The sequence below is a fragment of the Lepidochelys kempii genome, chromosome 15 (assembly GCF_965140265.1).
Source record: "Lepidochelys kempii isolate rLepKem1 chromosome 15, rLepKem1.hap2, whole genome shotgun sequence".
Classification (NCBI taxonomy): Eukaryota; Metazoa; Chordata; order Testudines; family Cheloniidae; genus Lepidochelys; species Lepidochelys kempii.
Window position 1 is genome coordinate 2,819,343 of NC_133270.1, and position 14,104 is coordinate 2,833,446.

General features: G+C 48.9%; 1 protein-coding gene across 1 annotated transcript; it reads right to left on the minus strand.

Annotated features, from left to right (window-relative positions):
- Positions 1 to 1,373: 1,373 nt before the first annotated feature.
- On the minus strand, positions 1,374 to 12,771 carry LOC140898675 (fish-egg lectin-like). The gene is made up of 4 exons (XM_073312844.1): positions 12,689 to 12,771; positions 8,802 to 9,029; positions 7,076 to 7,415; positions 1,374 to 2,822 (listed from the first exon to the last, which is right to left on the minus strand). Exons 1-4 carry the CDS (start codon positions 12,738 to 12,740, stop codon positions 2,678 to 2,680), a joined length of 765 nt encoding a protein of 254 aa, XP_073168945.1. The 5' UTR covers positions 12,741 to 12,771; the 3' UTR covers positions 1,374 to 2,677.
- Between the last annotated feature and the right edge of the window lie 1,333 nt (positions 12,772 to 14,104).

A 14,104-nucleotide genomic window follows, 5' to 3' on the forward strand; every position in this document is an offset into this window, starting at 1 on the left:
TGCAGTTGTTCAATGAGCTATGGAAGGTGTGTGTCATGAAAGAAGTAAAGACTGCCCCCTATTACCCCCAGCCCAATGGGTTGGTGGAAAGGTTCAATGGGACCCTAAAATCCATGCTGGGCTTGTATGCCAAGAAGAGAGGCCAAAGTTGGGACGAATTATTGCCATTCCTGCTGTATGCTTACAGGGAGGTACCCCAAGAGTCCATGGGCTTTTCTCCATTTAATCGTCTATATGGAAGAAAAGTGAGGGGACCCCTTGATCTCATTAAAAACACATGGGAAGGGTGCAGTGAGGTGAGGGAAGAACCAGTAACTGAGTATGTTGAAAGGTTCAGGAGGGAGTTAAAGGACGTGATGGAAGTGGTCCAAAACAACCTTCAAGACAGCCAAGCCAAACAAAAGGCGTGGTATGATAAAAAATACTTGCAAACGCACTTTTGACATGGGAGACTTGGTGATGGTACTCAACCATGTGAAAAGGTTCAAAATGCAAAACCCCTGGGAGGGGCCCTTCGAGGTGGTAGAAGTGGCAAATGAGGACACGTATCAAGTTAAAAAGCCCCTCAGTGATACTGTTCCCAAACTAGTACATGTGAACTGGCTCAAAGCCTGTCACAGTAGACAGGCCGGGGTAAACATGATCTGTTGCGGTAGCTGGATCGGTCCCAGGATATCGGAGACACGGTGCTGGAGGTAATACCGTTTATTGGACCAACTCCTTATTGAGACCTATCAGTTCGCCATGGTTCATTGTTCTGATTCAGGCTAAAGGGGCGAGGTTTGGCTACAAAGCCCAGCCAGAGGCTGTGTTCTCAGTGTTGGGGTCGGACTGCACAGACTGTAGAGAGGTGGATTTTGTTTCTCACCCGCCCGTCTCTCTCTGATTGTGATGGCTAGGTGGGAGCCCTGCCCACCTGCAGAACGCCCACCTGCTCAGTCAGGCGACTCATCAGGATTCCTGACTGCACATAGGACACATGGCAAGGGAGAGGGGGACCAGTGTGAGGCAGAATGACTAGCTCACCCTTGATCACCCCTGTTTCTTCTCCCTGGTAGCGTGTTTCAGAGGTGAGGGAAGGGAGAGGAACAGATTAGCAGGGCAACATAGACTGCTCGAGTGAGCATTGTGGGGGAGCAGGGGGAAGACTAGCTGAGTGGGAGGGTCGGCAGCCCAGTGAAGATAATGATGTCGCACACACTGGACTAGTTTGTTGTAGAGCTCAGACTGTTTCTCTTTCCACAAAACACACTTGGTTTCTGGGCTGCTGAATCCCTAGCACCACAGCACTCCCCCAAACTTCAGTTGTGTCGAGTCCAGTGAGCACAAAATGACAAGGAGAGCGCCCGAGATGCTGCAAGACTTTATTGGCACAAGAGTGAGCAAGACGGAAACTTCAAACCTTTACCAGCCCTTTCCTGCTCAGCCTAGAGAGAGCAGCTCTGGCTCCGCAGCCATCCTGTTGGATACATGAGGCCTCTATTCTTTCTTAATCTGGTGATGCAGAGATTTGGGATTTATCACAATGGAAATGTAGGAGGAGAGGGGTGGATATGCAGAGCTTCTGGCACAGAAATAAGGACAGCGTGTGTGTAATAACTTGGCCCTTGTTCCTTATTATGAACTGATCATGCCAGGACCTTCTGAAGTGGAGAGACTGAAATCAGGCTAACTGAGGGAGAACCTTGTAACACAGGTAGTTGGTGATGGTGAATTTTGCAGAAAGGCAGAGAAAAATTACCTAGTTGGGGTTACTTAAATTTTCTTTTTCTTTCTGGTTCTCTTGGAAATTCTTCCTAAGCCCAGCTCAGTTTTGTGTGTTGCTAATACAATGGGCTCCATTAGAGTCATAAATATAAAGTCCAGAAGGGGGCAATTATGACCATCTAATCTGATTTCCTACATAACACAGGCCACAGATGTCATGCAGTGACTTTTGCATCACACCTAATAGCATACAGTTGATACAAAGTATATCAGAGCATTTACAAAGACATCCAGTCTTGATTGAAAGACTCCCAAGTGATGGAGAATTTACCACATCCTTTGTTTCAGAGTAGCAGCCGTGTTAGTCTGTATTCGCAAAAAGAAAAGGAGGACTTGGGGCACCTTAGAGACTAACACATTTATTTGAGCATAAGCTTTTGTGAGCTACGGCTCACTTCATCAGATGCATTCTAAGGTGCCACTAGTACTCCTTTTCTTTTTGCACATCCTTTGTGGATCTGTTCGTATGGTTTACTTCCCTCATAGCTGAAAACACTGCCCTTTGTTTTCAGTTGGACCTTGCTTGTGTTCAGTTTCCAGCCACTGAATTTTATCGGAGTAGAAGTATGTGCGTCTGGGGGTGGGGACAGCAGAGGCAGAGAAGGAGCAGGTAATGACGAACCTTCTTGGCTCTATTTTGTGGGACTCGATTTTACCCTTGGAACAAAAGCTTCAGACCACTGGATGGAGATGGTATGTAGAAAACCTGGACAAGGGAGTGGAGCAGTGCTTAGTTTGTAATGAAAGAGGTGCTGGGGCTGAAGCAATTTGTTATTTTCATCACTGACACGACAAACCCAGAGGGGCCGGGGCTCAGCCCAGGCTGGTACAAATTAAGCACTGTGCGGGAGAGAGAAAGTTTAAATGGACACTGTTAATCACTGTGAGGCTGAGATAGAGGGAGTCTCATTTAGAGCCGGCATTTCATAATCTTCTCCTGGTCATTGGTAAGCCACAGCAGGCCCAGGTCATAGGACACATGTTTGCATTTGCAGAGGAAACTGGCCACCTGGGTCCAGGTGGTGCCGATGGGGTTGCTTTTAGTGATTCCATCCCTGAAAGGAAGGTTACAGTGGTGTTAATACAGGTCTGCAAAGAGAAGGACTCTGCCTCTATCCCAGCCTGAGGAGAGCAGCTTCTCACTGCAGCCAGAGGGTAGCCCCAGCCATGTTTCTCCTTGCTGTCCACTCACAGCCCTGCATTGCAGCACCCATCCCCCTACATGAGTGTCTGGCTAGACCCTAGTAAGATGGCAGGATCAGAGCTGAGCATTGCAAGCTTCATCTCCCTGCGGTGTGGGCTGAGGGCAGAGGGGCAGGGAACATCCTCTACCGGGAAACATTCCTGCTTCCAAACTGCACAGGGCCTTTCCTCTGTCTTGGCAGGTGACATGGAATCAAAGCCAGGGACAGAGCGGTATAGAGAACACCAAGGGAATCCCACAGCGCTGCAGAGGGAAATGCCAGAGCTCCCCCCAGGAATGGCAGTTCTCTCCCCTCCCCTGCTCCCACTCCATTCCAGTCTGGGAGTATCTTCCTCCACTTGCCTGGGCCCAGCAAGGGGGACATTGAGTTCCTGTGCTTGGCTCCACAGGAACCCCTGCTGGCCAGGTAGAGCAATTGCAAACTAATCAGTAATAAGTCACCAGGACCAGATGGTATTCACTCAACAGTTCTGAAGGAACTCAAATGTGAAATTGCAGAACTAATAACTGTAGTTTGTAACCTGTCATTTAAATCAGTTTCTGTACCCGATGACGGGAGGATAGCTAATGTGAGGCCAATTTTTAAAAAGGGCTCCAGAGGTGATCCTGGCAATTACAGGTGGGTACGCCTGACTTCAGTACCAAGCAAACTGGTTGAAAACCGAGTAAAGAACAAAATTGTCAGACACATAGATGAACGTAATTTGTTGAGGAAGAGTCAGCATGGTTTTTGTAAAGGGAAATCATGCCTCCCCAATCTACTAGAACTCTTTGAGGGGGTCAAAAAGCATGTGGACAACAGGGATCCAGTGGATATAGAAAGCCTTTGACAAGGTCCGTCACCAAAGGCTCTTAAGCAAAGTAAGCTGTCATGGGATAAGAAGGAAGGTCCTCTCATGGTTTGGTAACTGGTTAAAAGATAGGAAACAAAGGGTAGGAATAAATGGTCAGTTTTCAGAATGGAGAGAGGTAAATAATGGTGTCCCCCGAGGGTCTGTACTGGGACCAGTCCTATTCAACATATTCCTAAATGATCTGGGAAAGGGGGTAAACAGTGAGGTGGCAAAATTTGCAGATGATACAAAACATCTCAAGAGAGTTAAGTCCCAGGCAGACTGCGAAGAGCTACAAAAGGATCTCACAAAACGGGGTGACTGGGCAACAAAACGGCAGATGAAATTCAATGTTGATAAATGGAAAGTAATGCACATTGGAAAACATAATCCCAACTATACATATAAAATGATGGGGTCTAAATTAGCTTTTACTACTCAAGAAAGAGATCTTGGAGTCATTGGATAGTCATTTCTCTGAAAACATCCACTCACTTGGCTTAACTGTGAAATCTTCGGTGAGCTTAAACTCAAAAAGGAAGCTTACAAGAGGTGGAAATTTGGACAGATGACTGGGGAGGAGTGTAAAAATATTGCTAGAGCATGCAGGAGTGAAATCAGGAAGGCGAAGGCACAACTGGAGTTGCAGCTAGCAAGGGATGTGAAGAGTAACAGGTGGGTTTCTACAGGTATGTTAGCAACAAGAATAAAGTCAGGGAAAGTGAGGGACCCTTACTGAATGGGGGAGGCAACATAATGACAGATGACGTGGAAAAAGCTGAAGTACTCAATGCTTTTTTTGCCTCGGTCTTCACAGAAAAGGTCAGCTCCCAGGCTGCTGAACTGGGCAACACAGTATGGGGAGGAGGTGAGCAGCCCTCAGTGGTGAAGGAACAGGTTAAGGACTATTTAGAAAAGCTGGACAAGCACAAGTTCATGGGTCCAGATCTAATGCATCCAAGGGTACTGAGGGAGTTGCCTGATGTGATTGCAGACCAATTGGCCATTATCTTTGAAAATTCATGGCGATCGGGAGAAGTCCCCGATGACTGGAAAAAGGCAAATATAGTGCCCATATTTAAAAAAGGAAAGAAAGAGAACCCAGGGAACTACAGACCGGTCAGTCTCATTTCAGCCCCTGGCAAAATCATGGAGCAGGTCCTCAAGGAATCCATTTTGAAGCACTTGGGGGAGAGGAAGGTGATCAGGAACAGTCAACATAGATTCACCAAGGGCAAGTCATGCCTGACCATCCTGATTGCCTTCTATGATGAGATAACTGGCTCTGTGGATATGGGGAAAGCAGTGGATGTGATATATCTTGACTTTAGCTAAGCTTTTGATATGGTTTCACACAGTATTCTTGCCAACAAGTTAAAAAAGTATTGGATTGGATGGATGGACTATAAAGTGGATAGAAAGCTGACTAGATTGTCGGGCTCAGTGGGTAGTGATCAATGGCTAGATGTCTAGTTGGCAGCTGGTATCGAGCGGAGTGCCCCAGGGGTCAGTCCTGGGCCCGGTTTTGTTCAACATTTTTATTAATGATCTGGATGATGGGATTAATTGCACACTCAGCAAGTTCGCAGATGACACTAAGGACGGGGGAGAGGTAGATAAGACGGACAGTAGGGATAGGGTCCAGAGTGACCTAGACAAATTAGAGGATTGGGCCACAAGAAATCTGATGAGGTTCAACAATGACAAGCGCAGAGTCCTACACTTAGGAAGGAAGAATCCCATGCATCACTACAGTCTGGGGACCGACTGGCTAAGCAGCAGTTCTGCAGAAAAGGACCTGGGGATTACAATGGACGAGAAGCTGGATATAAGTCAGCAGTGTGCCCTCGTTGTAAAGAAGACCAACGGAGTGAAGTGATTATTCCCCTCTATTTGGCACTGGTGAGGCCACACCTGGAGTATTTCATTCGGTTTTGGTCCATCCACTACAGAAGGGATGTGGACAAATTGGAGAGAGTCCAGTGGAGGGCAACGAAAATGATTAGGGGGCTGGGGCACATGACTTATGAGGAGAGGCTGAGGGAACTGGGCTTGTTTAATCTGGAGAAGAGAAGAGTGAGGGGGGATTTGATAGCAGCCTTCAACTACCTGGAGCAGGGTTCCAAAGAGGAGGGAGCTCGGCTGGTCTCAGTGGTGGCAGATGACAGAACAAGGAGCAATGGTCTCAAGTTGCAGTGGGGGAGATCTAGGTTGGATATTAGGAAACACTATTTCACTAGGAGGGTGGTGAAGCACTGGAATGAGTTACCTAGGGAGGTGGTGGAATCTCCGTCCTTAGAGGTTTTTAAGGCCGGGCTTGACAAAGCCTTGGCTGGGATGATTTAGTTGGTGTTGGTCCTGCTTTGAGCAGGGGCTTGGACTAGATGATCTGCTGAGGTCTCTTCCAACCGTATTCTATTATTCTCAGTGTTATTTACTTCTCCTTATAACACAAAGAGTAGGCGTCACCAAATGAAATGAATAGGCACTAGGTTTAAAACAAACAAAAGGAAGTATTTCTTCACACAACGCACAGTCAACCTGTGGAACTCCTTGCCAGAGGATGCTGTGAAGGCCAAGACTATAACTGGGTTAAAAAAAGAACTAGATAAATTCATGGAGGATAGGTCCATCAATGGCTATTAGCCAGAATAAGCAGAAATGGTGTTCCTATCCTCTGTTTGCCAGAAGTTGGGAAAGGGTAGCAGGGGGGTGGATCATTTGATGATTCCCTGTTCTGTTCATTCCCTCTGGGGCACCTGGCATTGGCCACTGTACAAAGACAGGACACTGGGCTGGATGGACCTTTGGTCTGACCCAATATAACCGTTCTTATGTTCTTAACCCTGGGCTGGAGGATGTTCCATCACTCTGTGGGGATGGCACACGCGCAGTCTGGGTGCGCAGAGGCACTGTGAGGGGCATGAGCAGGACTCCCTGTGCTACCTACAATATGCAGAGCTCAGGCTTCCAAGAGCCCCCAAGATAGCAGAACCTCTGCAATGTGCCTCACAGCCCTTTTTGGTTCCCTGCTGGTTAGCATTGGAGTCCTCTCAATTAGGCAAGAGTGGGTGCCTCATTGTGAGGTCATTGGGATGCTGGAGAGCCCTGGAATCAGCTCATTAGGAAATTGGCCAACATCAGGCACCAGAGTGGCTTGCTCCGCAGCATCAGGCAACATCCTGTTCTCTCTACGCTCTTAGTGACGGGTATGAATGGCCCTGATCACTCATGGGAGAAATCCTCCCTCCTGTCTTCACCTTTACGGTACCTGCGATATATTTGTCCTGCACTGTTCACGCCGTAGACAGAGCCTTCGGTCCCGACCTCAATCATGGACAGCTTGCCGGGAATGTTCTGCCACCTGGATCCTGCACAAGAGTCCGGGGTGACAGCAAACCGGAAGTAGATATCATCAGCTGAGTTAACACCCCAGCAGCCCCACAAGCCACAGCTGTAATACTTCAGACTTCCTGCAATATTGACCCAGGGCAAGGTGGAGGCATTGTTCACAGAGACGGCTGCTGGACGAGACAGACAGTAGATGCCACCATTCATGCTGACACCAGCGACAAACATGTCTCCACCCGCGTCAATTTGCTTGAGCAGCCCTAAAAACAAACAAGGGTAAAACAATGTTCAGAGGAATGAGCAGGGCTGGAGCAGCATGGAGAAAATAAGGACGTAAACCACCTATTGAGAACTCAGCAAGAAATATAACTAGAGACCAGGGGTGAGAGGAGAAAGAGAAATCAGTCAGAGAACTGCCGTCTAGTGTTTGGAGCAGTGGCCTGAGAATCAGAATTCCTGGGTTTGGTTGCCAGTCCTCTCCCAACTTGCTTAATGGCCCTTGGAAAGTCACTTAGGGCAAAAAGGGCCTGATTTTAAGAGGTACTGAGCACCGAGAGCTCCCATTGACACCAGTGGAAGTCATCACTGCTTAGCACCGCTGGAAATCAGGACGTCTTAGTCAGGTGCTAACATTTGTGCACTCCGGTTTGGAAATATGGATGTTACTTTCTCAGTGTCCGGAATATGGGGCCAGTAAATGTTCCCGTCTCACAGGGGACTTGTGAGTGTCGGGGCGTGTGTACACACTCTATGCAAATTTCCCTAATTTAATTCAACTGCTGTGGGGACATTTAGTTTGCTTTAAGAGGATCTGATTAGGCCTTGTCTACACAAGAAGGTTGCACTGCTTTAACCAGTGGTGTGAATTTAAACTGATTTATGAAGCCAGTGTAAACCCCTGTAGTACAATGCCCCTAAGATTTCAGGATTGTCACCTATCAGTGTGTCACTCTGAAGCATAGAACGTCTAGACTCCACAGAGTACGTGGTCCAACTGCCACACCTGTGTGATAGCCTGGGCCTTCATCTACTAGCACCGGTCTGCAGGTGCTTATACCCAGAGGATATGCTGGTAAAAGGCACCTTTATACTGATATAACCCCAAGTGTAGAAAGTTATATGGATGTAGCTATTTTGGTAGAAAAATCACACTCCTAGGCAACATGGTCAAACTGTGTACAAATCATGTGTAGACAGGCCTGTGTGAACATTCTGATTTCAGTTTAAGGACTGGACTATGCGTGTTTTTGTACTGCTTTTTATCAGTCTGGAAACACATAGAATGAAATCAATGCCACCCCACAGTGAAGACACAACGAGACCAGTAACAAGGTGCTCGTATCAGCATAGCTTATTTCACTACATTTCCCCAAATAATCTATACGGACATAAGCACCTTCCTACCTGTGCAACGGCATCCACACTCGGGGGTTGCACCAATTCAACTAGATCAGCTTCCCTATAGAGTTGATGGTACAAAACCAGTACCAATGTAACTATATAGGCAAGCTGTAGTCAGATCCGAAGAGTGGCCTATCTGGCGGGAATTGTGTCAACAGCCTGGGGTAGGAGTTTGGCACTGGGCACAGGATCCTAACAGAGGCTCTTTTTGTCGTCCACACGACAAAGCAAAGCTCATACGTTACCTGTGACCTTTTGCCAGCTTCCTCCCACCAGCTTGTAGATGTTGTTGTTGTTGTTCACACCCCAGACTCCAGCCGGACCAACCGTGACGTGTTTCAAGGAGCCCGGCAGCTGGACCCAGCTGTCTCCATACAGAGTGTAAACATTGCCTGCGGTGTTCACTCCAAACACCTGCCCATTACTGGCATCAATCTGCTTTAATGACCCCGGCATCTCCATGCAGTCCAGAGCTGAAAAGCATACGGAGAATGTTCATGCACGTGGACTTGTTAGCAAGCAGGAGAAATAGTCACAAAAGAGAGAGAGCTTGGGGTCTGGGTGGCTGTGGATATAGAGACCTTTGCTTACATGTCCCTCACTGGTCTGAATCCAGAATAGGAGGGTGGTGGCCCAGTGTTCTTACCACCTAATATGTGCTTGGAGGCCCGTGTGAAATGATTTTGGGGGTCCCATTCTAGTTCCCAAAGTATTAGAATAGCAGCGGGAGCTAATTGGCTCTGTGTTGCCCCCCACAACAGAAAGGCCAAGGGTTATCTCAACCACAGAGACGGAGCTCCAGTCTCACCTGTCTCAGGTGGTCTCTCCTGGTCAGAGCTGACCCGCATTATGGGGGAAGCTTCCCCTGCCCAGACAGCACTGGGGATTAACAGAGGGCTTATGGCTCCAGAGCTGGGGATCTTTCACCAGAGCTGATGTCACATAAACAAATGCTCAGGCTTCCAGATGGAAAAGGCCCTCTTGCTTCTGTTGGGATTTCTATTCAGTTCCTATAGGATACATCCCCGAGGGAGAACAATCCAAAGAGCTACCCAGGAAGTTGTGTAGGTCAGTTATGGGGTCACAAGAGCAGATATCCGTTCTGGGAGCATTTTCCATAACACCTTGTTTGGAAGTGAGGGGGGCTCTTCCATTCTGCTCCATATGGAAACCTCCTGTGTTGCTCAGGAAGGTCTCAAACTGTACCCAAGAAGAAGCTGCCTGCAGTTTAAACATTCACAGCAGCTGCAGGCAGACCCAGTTTCACATATTCATCGATTCCAAGGCCAGAAGGAACCATTGTGATCATCTAGTCTCATCTCCTGTATCATACAGGCCAGAGAACTGCCCCAAAATAATCCCTAGAGCAGAGCTTTTAGAATAATATCCAATCTTGATTTTAAAATGGTCAGTGACGGAAAATCCACCACGCCCCCAGGGGAAATAGTTCCAATGAATAATTACCATCCCTGTTAATTCTCCTAGATTGGAGAGTCCATTATCCAATATTTGTTCCCCATGTAGGTACTAATCAAGTCACCTCTTAAACTTCTTTCGGTGAGCTAAATAGACTGCCAGTGCCTGTGAGCCGGTGCAGGGGATCCAGGCCCTGCGAGCCGGTGCGGGGGATCCAGGCCCTGCGAGCCGGTGCGGGGGATCCAGGCCCTGCGAGCCGGTGCGGGGGATGCTGCCTCGGCAGGGTGGGAGGGAGTCTCAGAGCTGGGCTACTCAGTGTGCGCTTTTTGCCCCACAGGGAAGGAGCCCATTTCTGTGGGGGGTCCCTGGTGAAGGAGCCATGGGTCATCAGCACGCACCGGTGCTTCTCCGGCTGGTGGTGGCTGAGAGCTAGCACCAGCCACTTGGAGGGGCACTGGGGCAGGGGGGGACAATGGTGCCTTGTCTAAGGACGGCTCTGGATCTGCTGGATTCTGATTGGCTTACCGAGCAGCTAGCTGGTGCCTTTCAGCCAATCAGGGCCAGCGCTAGGATCATCACCGTCCCGCTCCTTCTCACAGCCCCGGGGCAGCAAGGCTGGGGTCAGCGAGGGGCCAGGGAGCAGGCTTGGGCCTGCCTGCATGTGGCGGGGGTGCTGCAGTGCCCACAGGACCCTGGCAGCTGGTGGTGTCTGGGCAGCAGGAAAGAGGAGCCCGTGGCTTTGTCCCCCTTCACCCCCGACCTCTCCACCTGCAGGCTGGGCAGCACCATCCTCTGTCCCCATGGGCCCGGCCTCCTGCCCCACCCTGTGTGTCAGGGCTTCTGTCAGCCCCAGTGCGTGAGATCTTTGGGCAGGGGGAGCCCAACGGGCTCATGCTCTGGGGCACTGTCTGCAGTTCTGGTCTCCCATGTTTAAGAAAGATTAATTCAACTGAGAACAGGTGCAGAGAAGGGCTACTAGGTTGATCGAAGGAATGGAGAACCTACCTTATGAGAGGAGACTCAAAGAGCTTGGTTTGTTTAGTCTAACCAAAAGAAGGCTATATGATTGCTCTCTATAAATACATCAGAGAGATAAACCAGGAGGGAGAGGAGTTATTTAAGTTAAGTGCCAATGTGGGCCCTGGAACAATTGGATACAAACTGGCCATCAACAAGTTTAGGCTTGAAATTAGGTGAACATTTCTGACCATGAGAGGAGTGAAGTTCTGGAGCAGCCTCCCAAGAGCAACAATGGGGTCAAAAATCAAAACTGGCTTCAAGACTGAGCTTGACAAGTTTATGGAGGGGATGGTATGACAGGACTGCCTACGATGGTGTATGGCCCATCGGCGACTGCCTGTAGCAAAAATCCCCAATGGCTGCAGACGGGACACTAGTTGGGGAGGGCTCTGAGTTACTACAGAGAATTCTCTCCCAGGTATCTTCCTGGTGGATCTTGCCCACATGCTCTGGGTCTAACTGATCACCATATTAGTGGTCAGGAAGGAATTTTCCCTCAGCTCAGACTGGCTGAGACCCTGGTGGTTTTTCACTTCCTCTGCAGCATGGGGCATTCCTCACGTGCATGTTTAAACTAATGTAAATGGTGAATTCTCTGTAAATTGAAGTCTTTAAACCATAATTTGAGGACTTCAGGAACTCAGCCAGAGCTCAGGGGTGGGTGGGTGAGGTTCTGTGTCCTGCAATGAGCAGGAGGTCAGACTAGATGATCACGATGGTCCCTTGTGACTTCAGTAAGCGTATCTGAGTAAGAATAGACATTACAATTTTAAACCCAACCAGTGTCCCATAAGTGACTTGCCACAAGATGTCAGAACAGGTTAGTATTAGAGCTGAGTGGGTCTAATATTTATTTAATTTTCTTTCTAGATATAGGAATTAGATCAAGTGCTCCTGTCAGAGATTTCTAAGTTATTATCTGCAAAAAAAAATTAGAGTTGTCAGTTGCCTAAGTAGCCCCGGGAATCATGGTTAAAGTCCACAAAAAATGTGCATTACTTTGCATTTATCAACATATAGAAGTCAAACTACACCTATGGACTGAGCCTGGGGGCAGGGCTGGGAAGCCGAGACCAAGCAGGTGGGAGCAGGTAGCGTGGCTCAGTCAGGGCACAGAGAGCTCCTGCAGAATGGACGGGCAACAGACAACTCAGTGAGACCCTTTAAAAAACCAAATGATCAGGGTTTATGTTACTGTCATTGGTGCAGACTGCAGGGGCCAGAATGTGTGAAGGGCAGGCCATGCGCAGAGGAAAATCTGGTCCCCAACCCATGAGCATCTGTCATACAGTCATAGAATATCAGGGTTGGAAGGGACCTCAGGAGGTCATCTAGTCCAACCCCCTGCTCAAAGCAGGACCAATCCCCAAACTCCCCAATCAGCCCCTTCAAGAATTGAACTCATAATGCTGGGTTTAGCAGGCCAATGCTCAAACCACTGAGCTATCCCTCCCCCCGAAAAATGATTGGCAGAAGCCACTTGGTTAAAGAAATCTGATGCTCCAGAGGAGGTCTGAACTCACAACCTCATCATCACTGCTCTATAAATATTGTGTGTTAACTCACTGGACCACAGAATTGGCTGAAAACAATTCCTGCAAATGTGGCAGTGAATCCACACTCAGTCCTGCGCTGGGGCTGACAGACCCACACAGCTGTCTGCAAACACTTTCCACGAATCACTGTTCCTACGTACCTGAGCTCCCTGCAAGCAGGGGCAGGAGCAGCAGGAACCCCAAGAGCATCATCTTCTCAGCACGCCTATATGAGCTCTCCCAGTGGCTGCGGTGGGGCAGTCCAGGGGCTTTTATAGCTCAAGCGCAGCTGCAGACTGAGCAACCTTCCCTCCCCGGGGGTCTCCCCGACATCCTCAATAAGGAAATAGGGAAATTTTTACTTGGCAACACTACACCCTGGAGCAAAGGCTGTTGATCAACTTTATGGGTTTCCTCATAGCAGCTCTGACACTTGATCCCTTGCATGCCAGCCAGCCCGGCAGGTATTGTGTTTTCTAGGTGAGCACTTGGCTGGCCTCCAGGTAATGGAGGGGTTTAAGGATTAAGTGTTTCCCCCTACCACACCCATTCGGATTGCTGTGGTTAACATATGGAAGGCAACCTTCTCCCAGTGACCTTGTAAATGTTTGTCTTAGGGGGTAAATACACAGGGTGGACTCAGAAATCACCAGGAGACTAGATCTCCACACACAAGGTACAGTCAGGGAATCAGCCTCCACTTCTCTCTGGGTTTTTTAGCTCCTCAGGTAAGTGGCATATGAACTGGCCCCAGGGTTTTTTCACCCCTGTATGAGCTGTGATCCAGGGAAGGATCACAGGGAAGGAGCTGTTATGTAAGCAGTGTCAGGATGAGCTCCACCCTGACATCTGGTGGTGAGGTGTGGCAAGTTGTGGAAAAGAACTTCAGGGGCTGATCTCATTTGCATAGGCACACCCACCACGCCTAGAATGAGACCATAGCTGCCCAAATGGTCACTTTGGCTGCTGTGGGATCCCCAGTGTCTCTGTTATTGGGGCAGGAAGAATAAATTGTTATTACCCTGATTATGGGAACTGTGCTTGGAACTGTATGTGGCCTTTTGTTATGATGGAGGGATTCACCATCAACTAAGTAGCACTCGCTAGGCAAGGGTCATGGGTTCCAAAACTGTGTGAATGGAGAGAGGCTGGGGACAAGTATTAATACTTGGTGGCATGGGTCCCTTGGTGAGGGCCTTACATGCTGATTGCACTTCCTCCTCTCTCCACTGTGGAATATCAGAGCTAATTTTGATTTCATTAGAAGTCTAGTTATAGGCTGCTGAGCTCACTTTGGGCTGACAGTGCACCAGCACTGGGGCTCCCCTACTATAAGCTGAATTCACCTACGAGCTGAAATCACTGAGTGTTGTGTTAAGTAGTGGGGGAGCCTGAAGATATACTGTGGAGCAGTTTGCGGGACGGCTGGTGAAGCAGTTCGACACGGAGCAGTGTGTGGATGGCAGGAGCTGCTTGTGGGCCGTGGAGCTGAGTGAAGGAGTTCGTGGGGCGGCTGGCGGAGCGGAGCGCAGCTGAGCGAAGGAGTTCGTGGGGTGGCTGGTGGAGCGGAGTGCAGC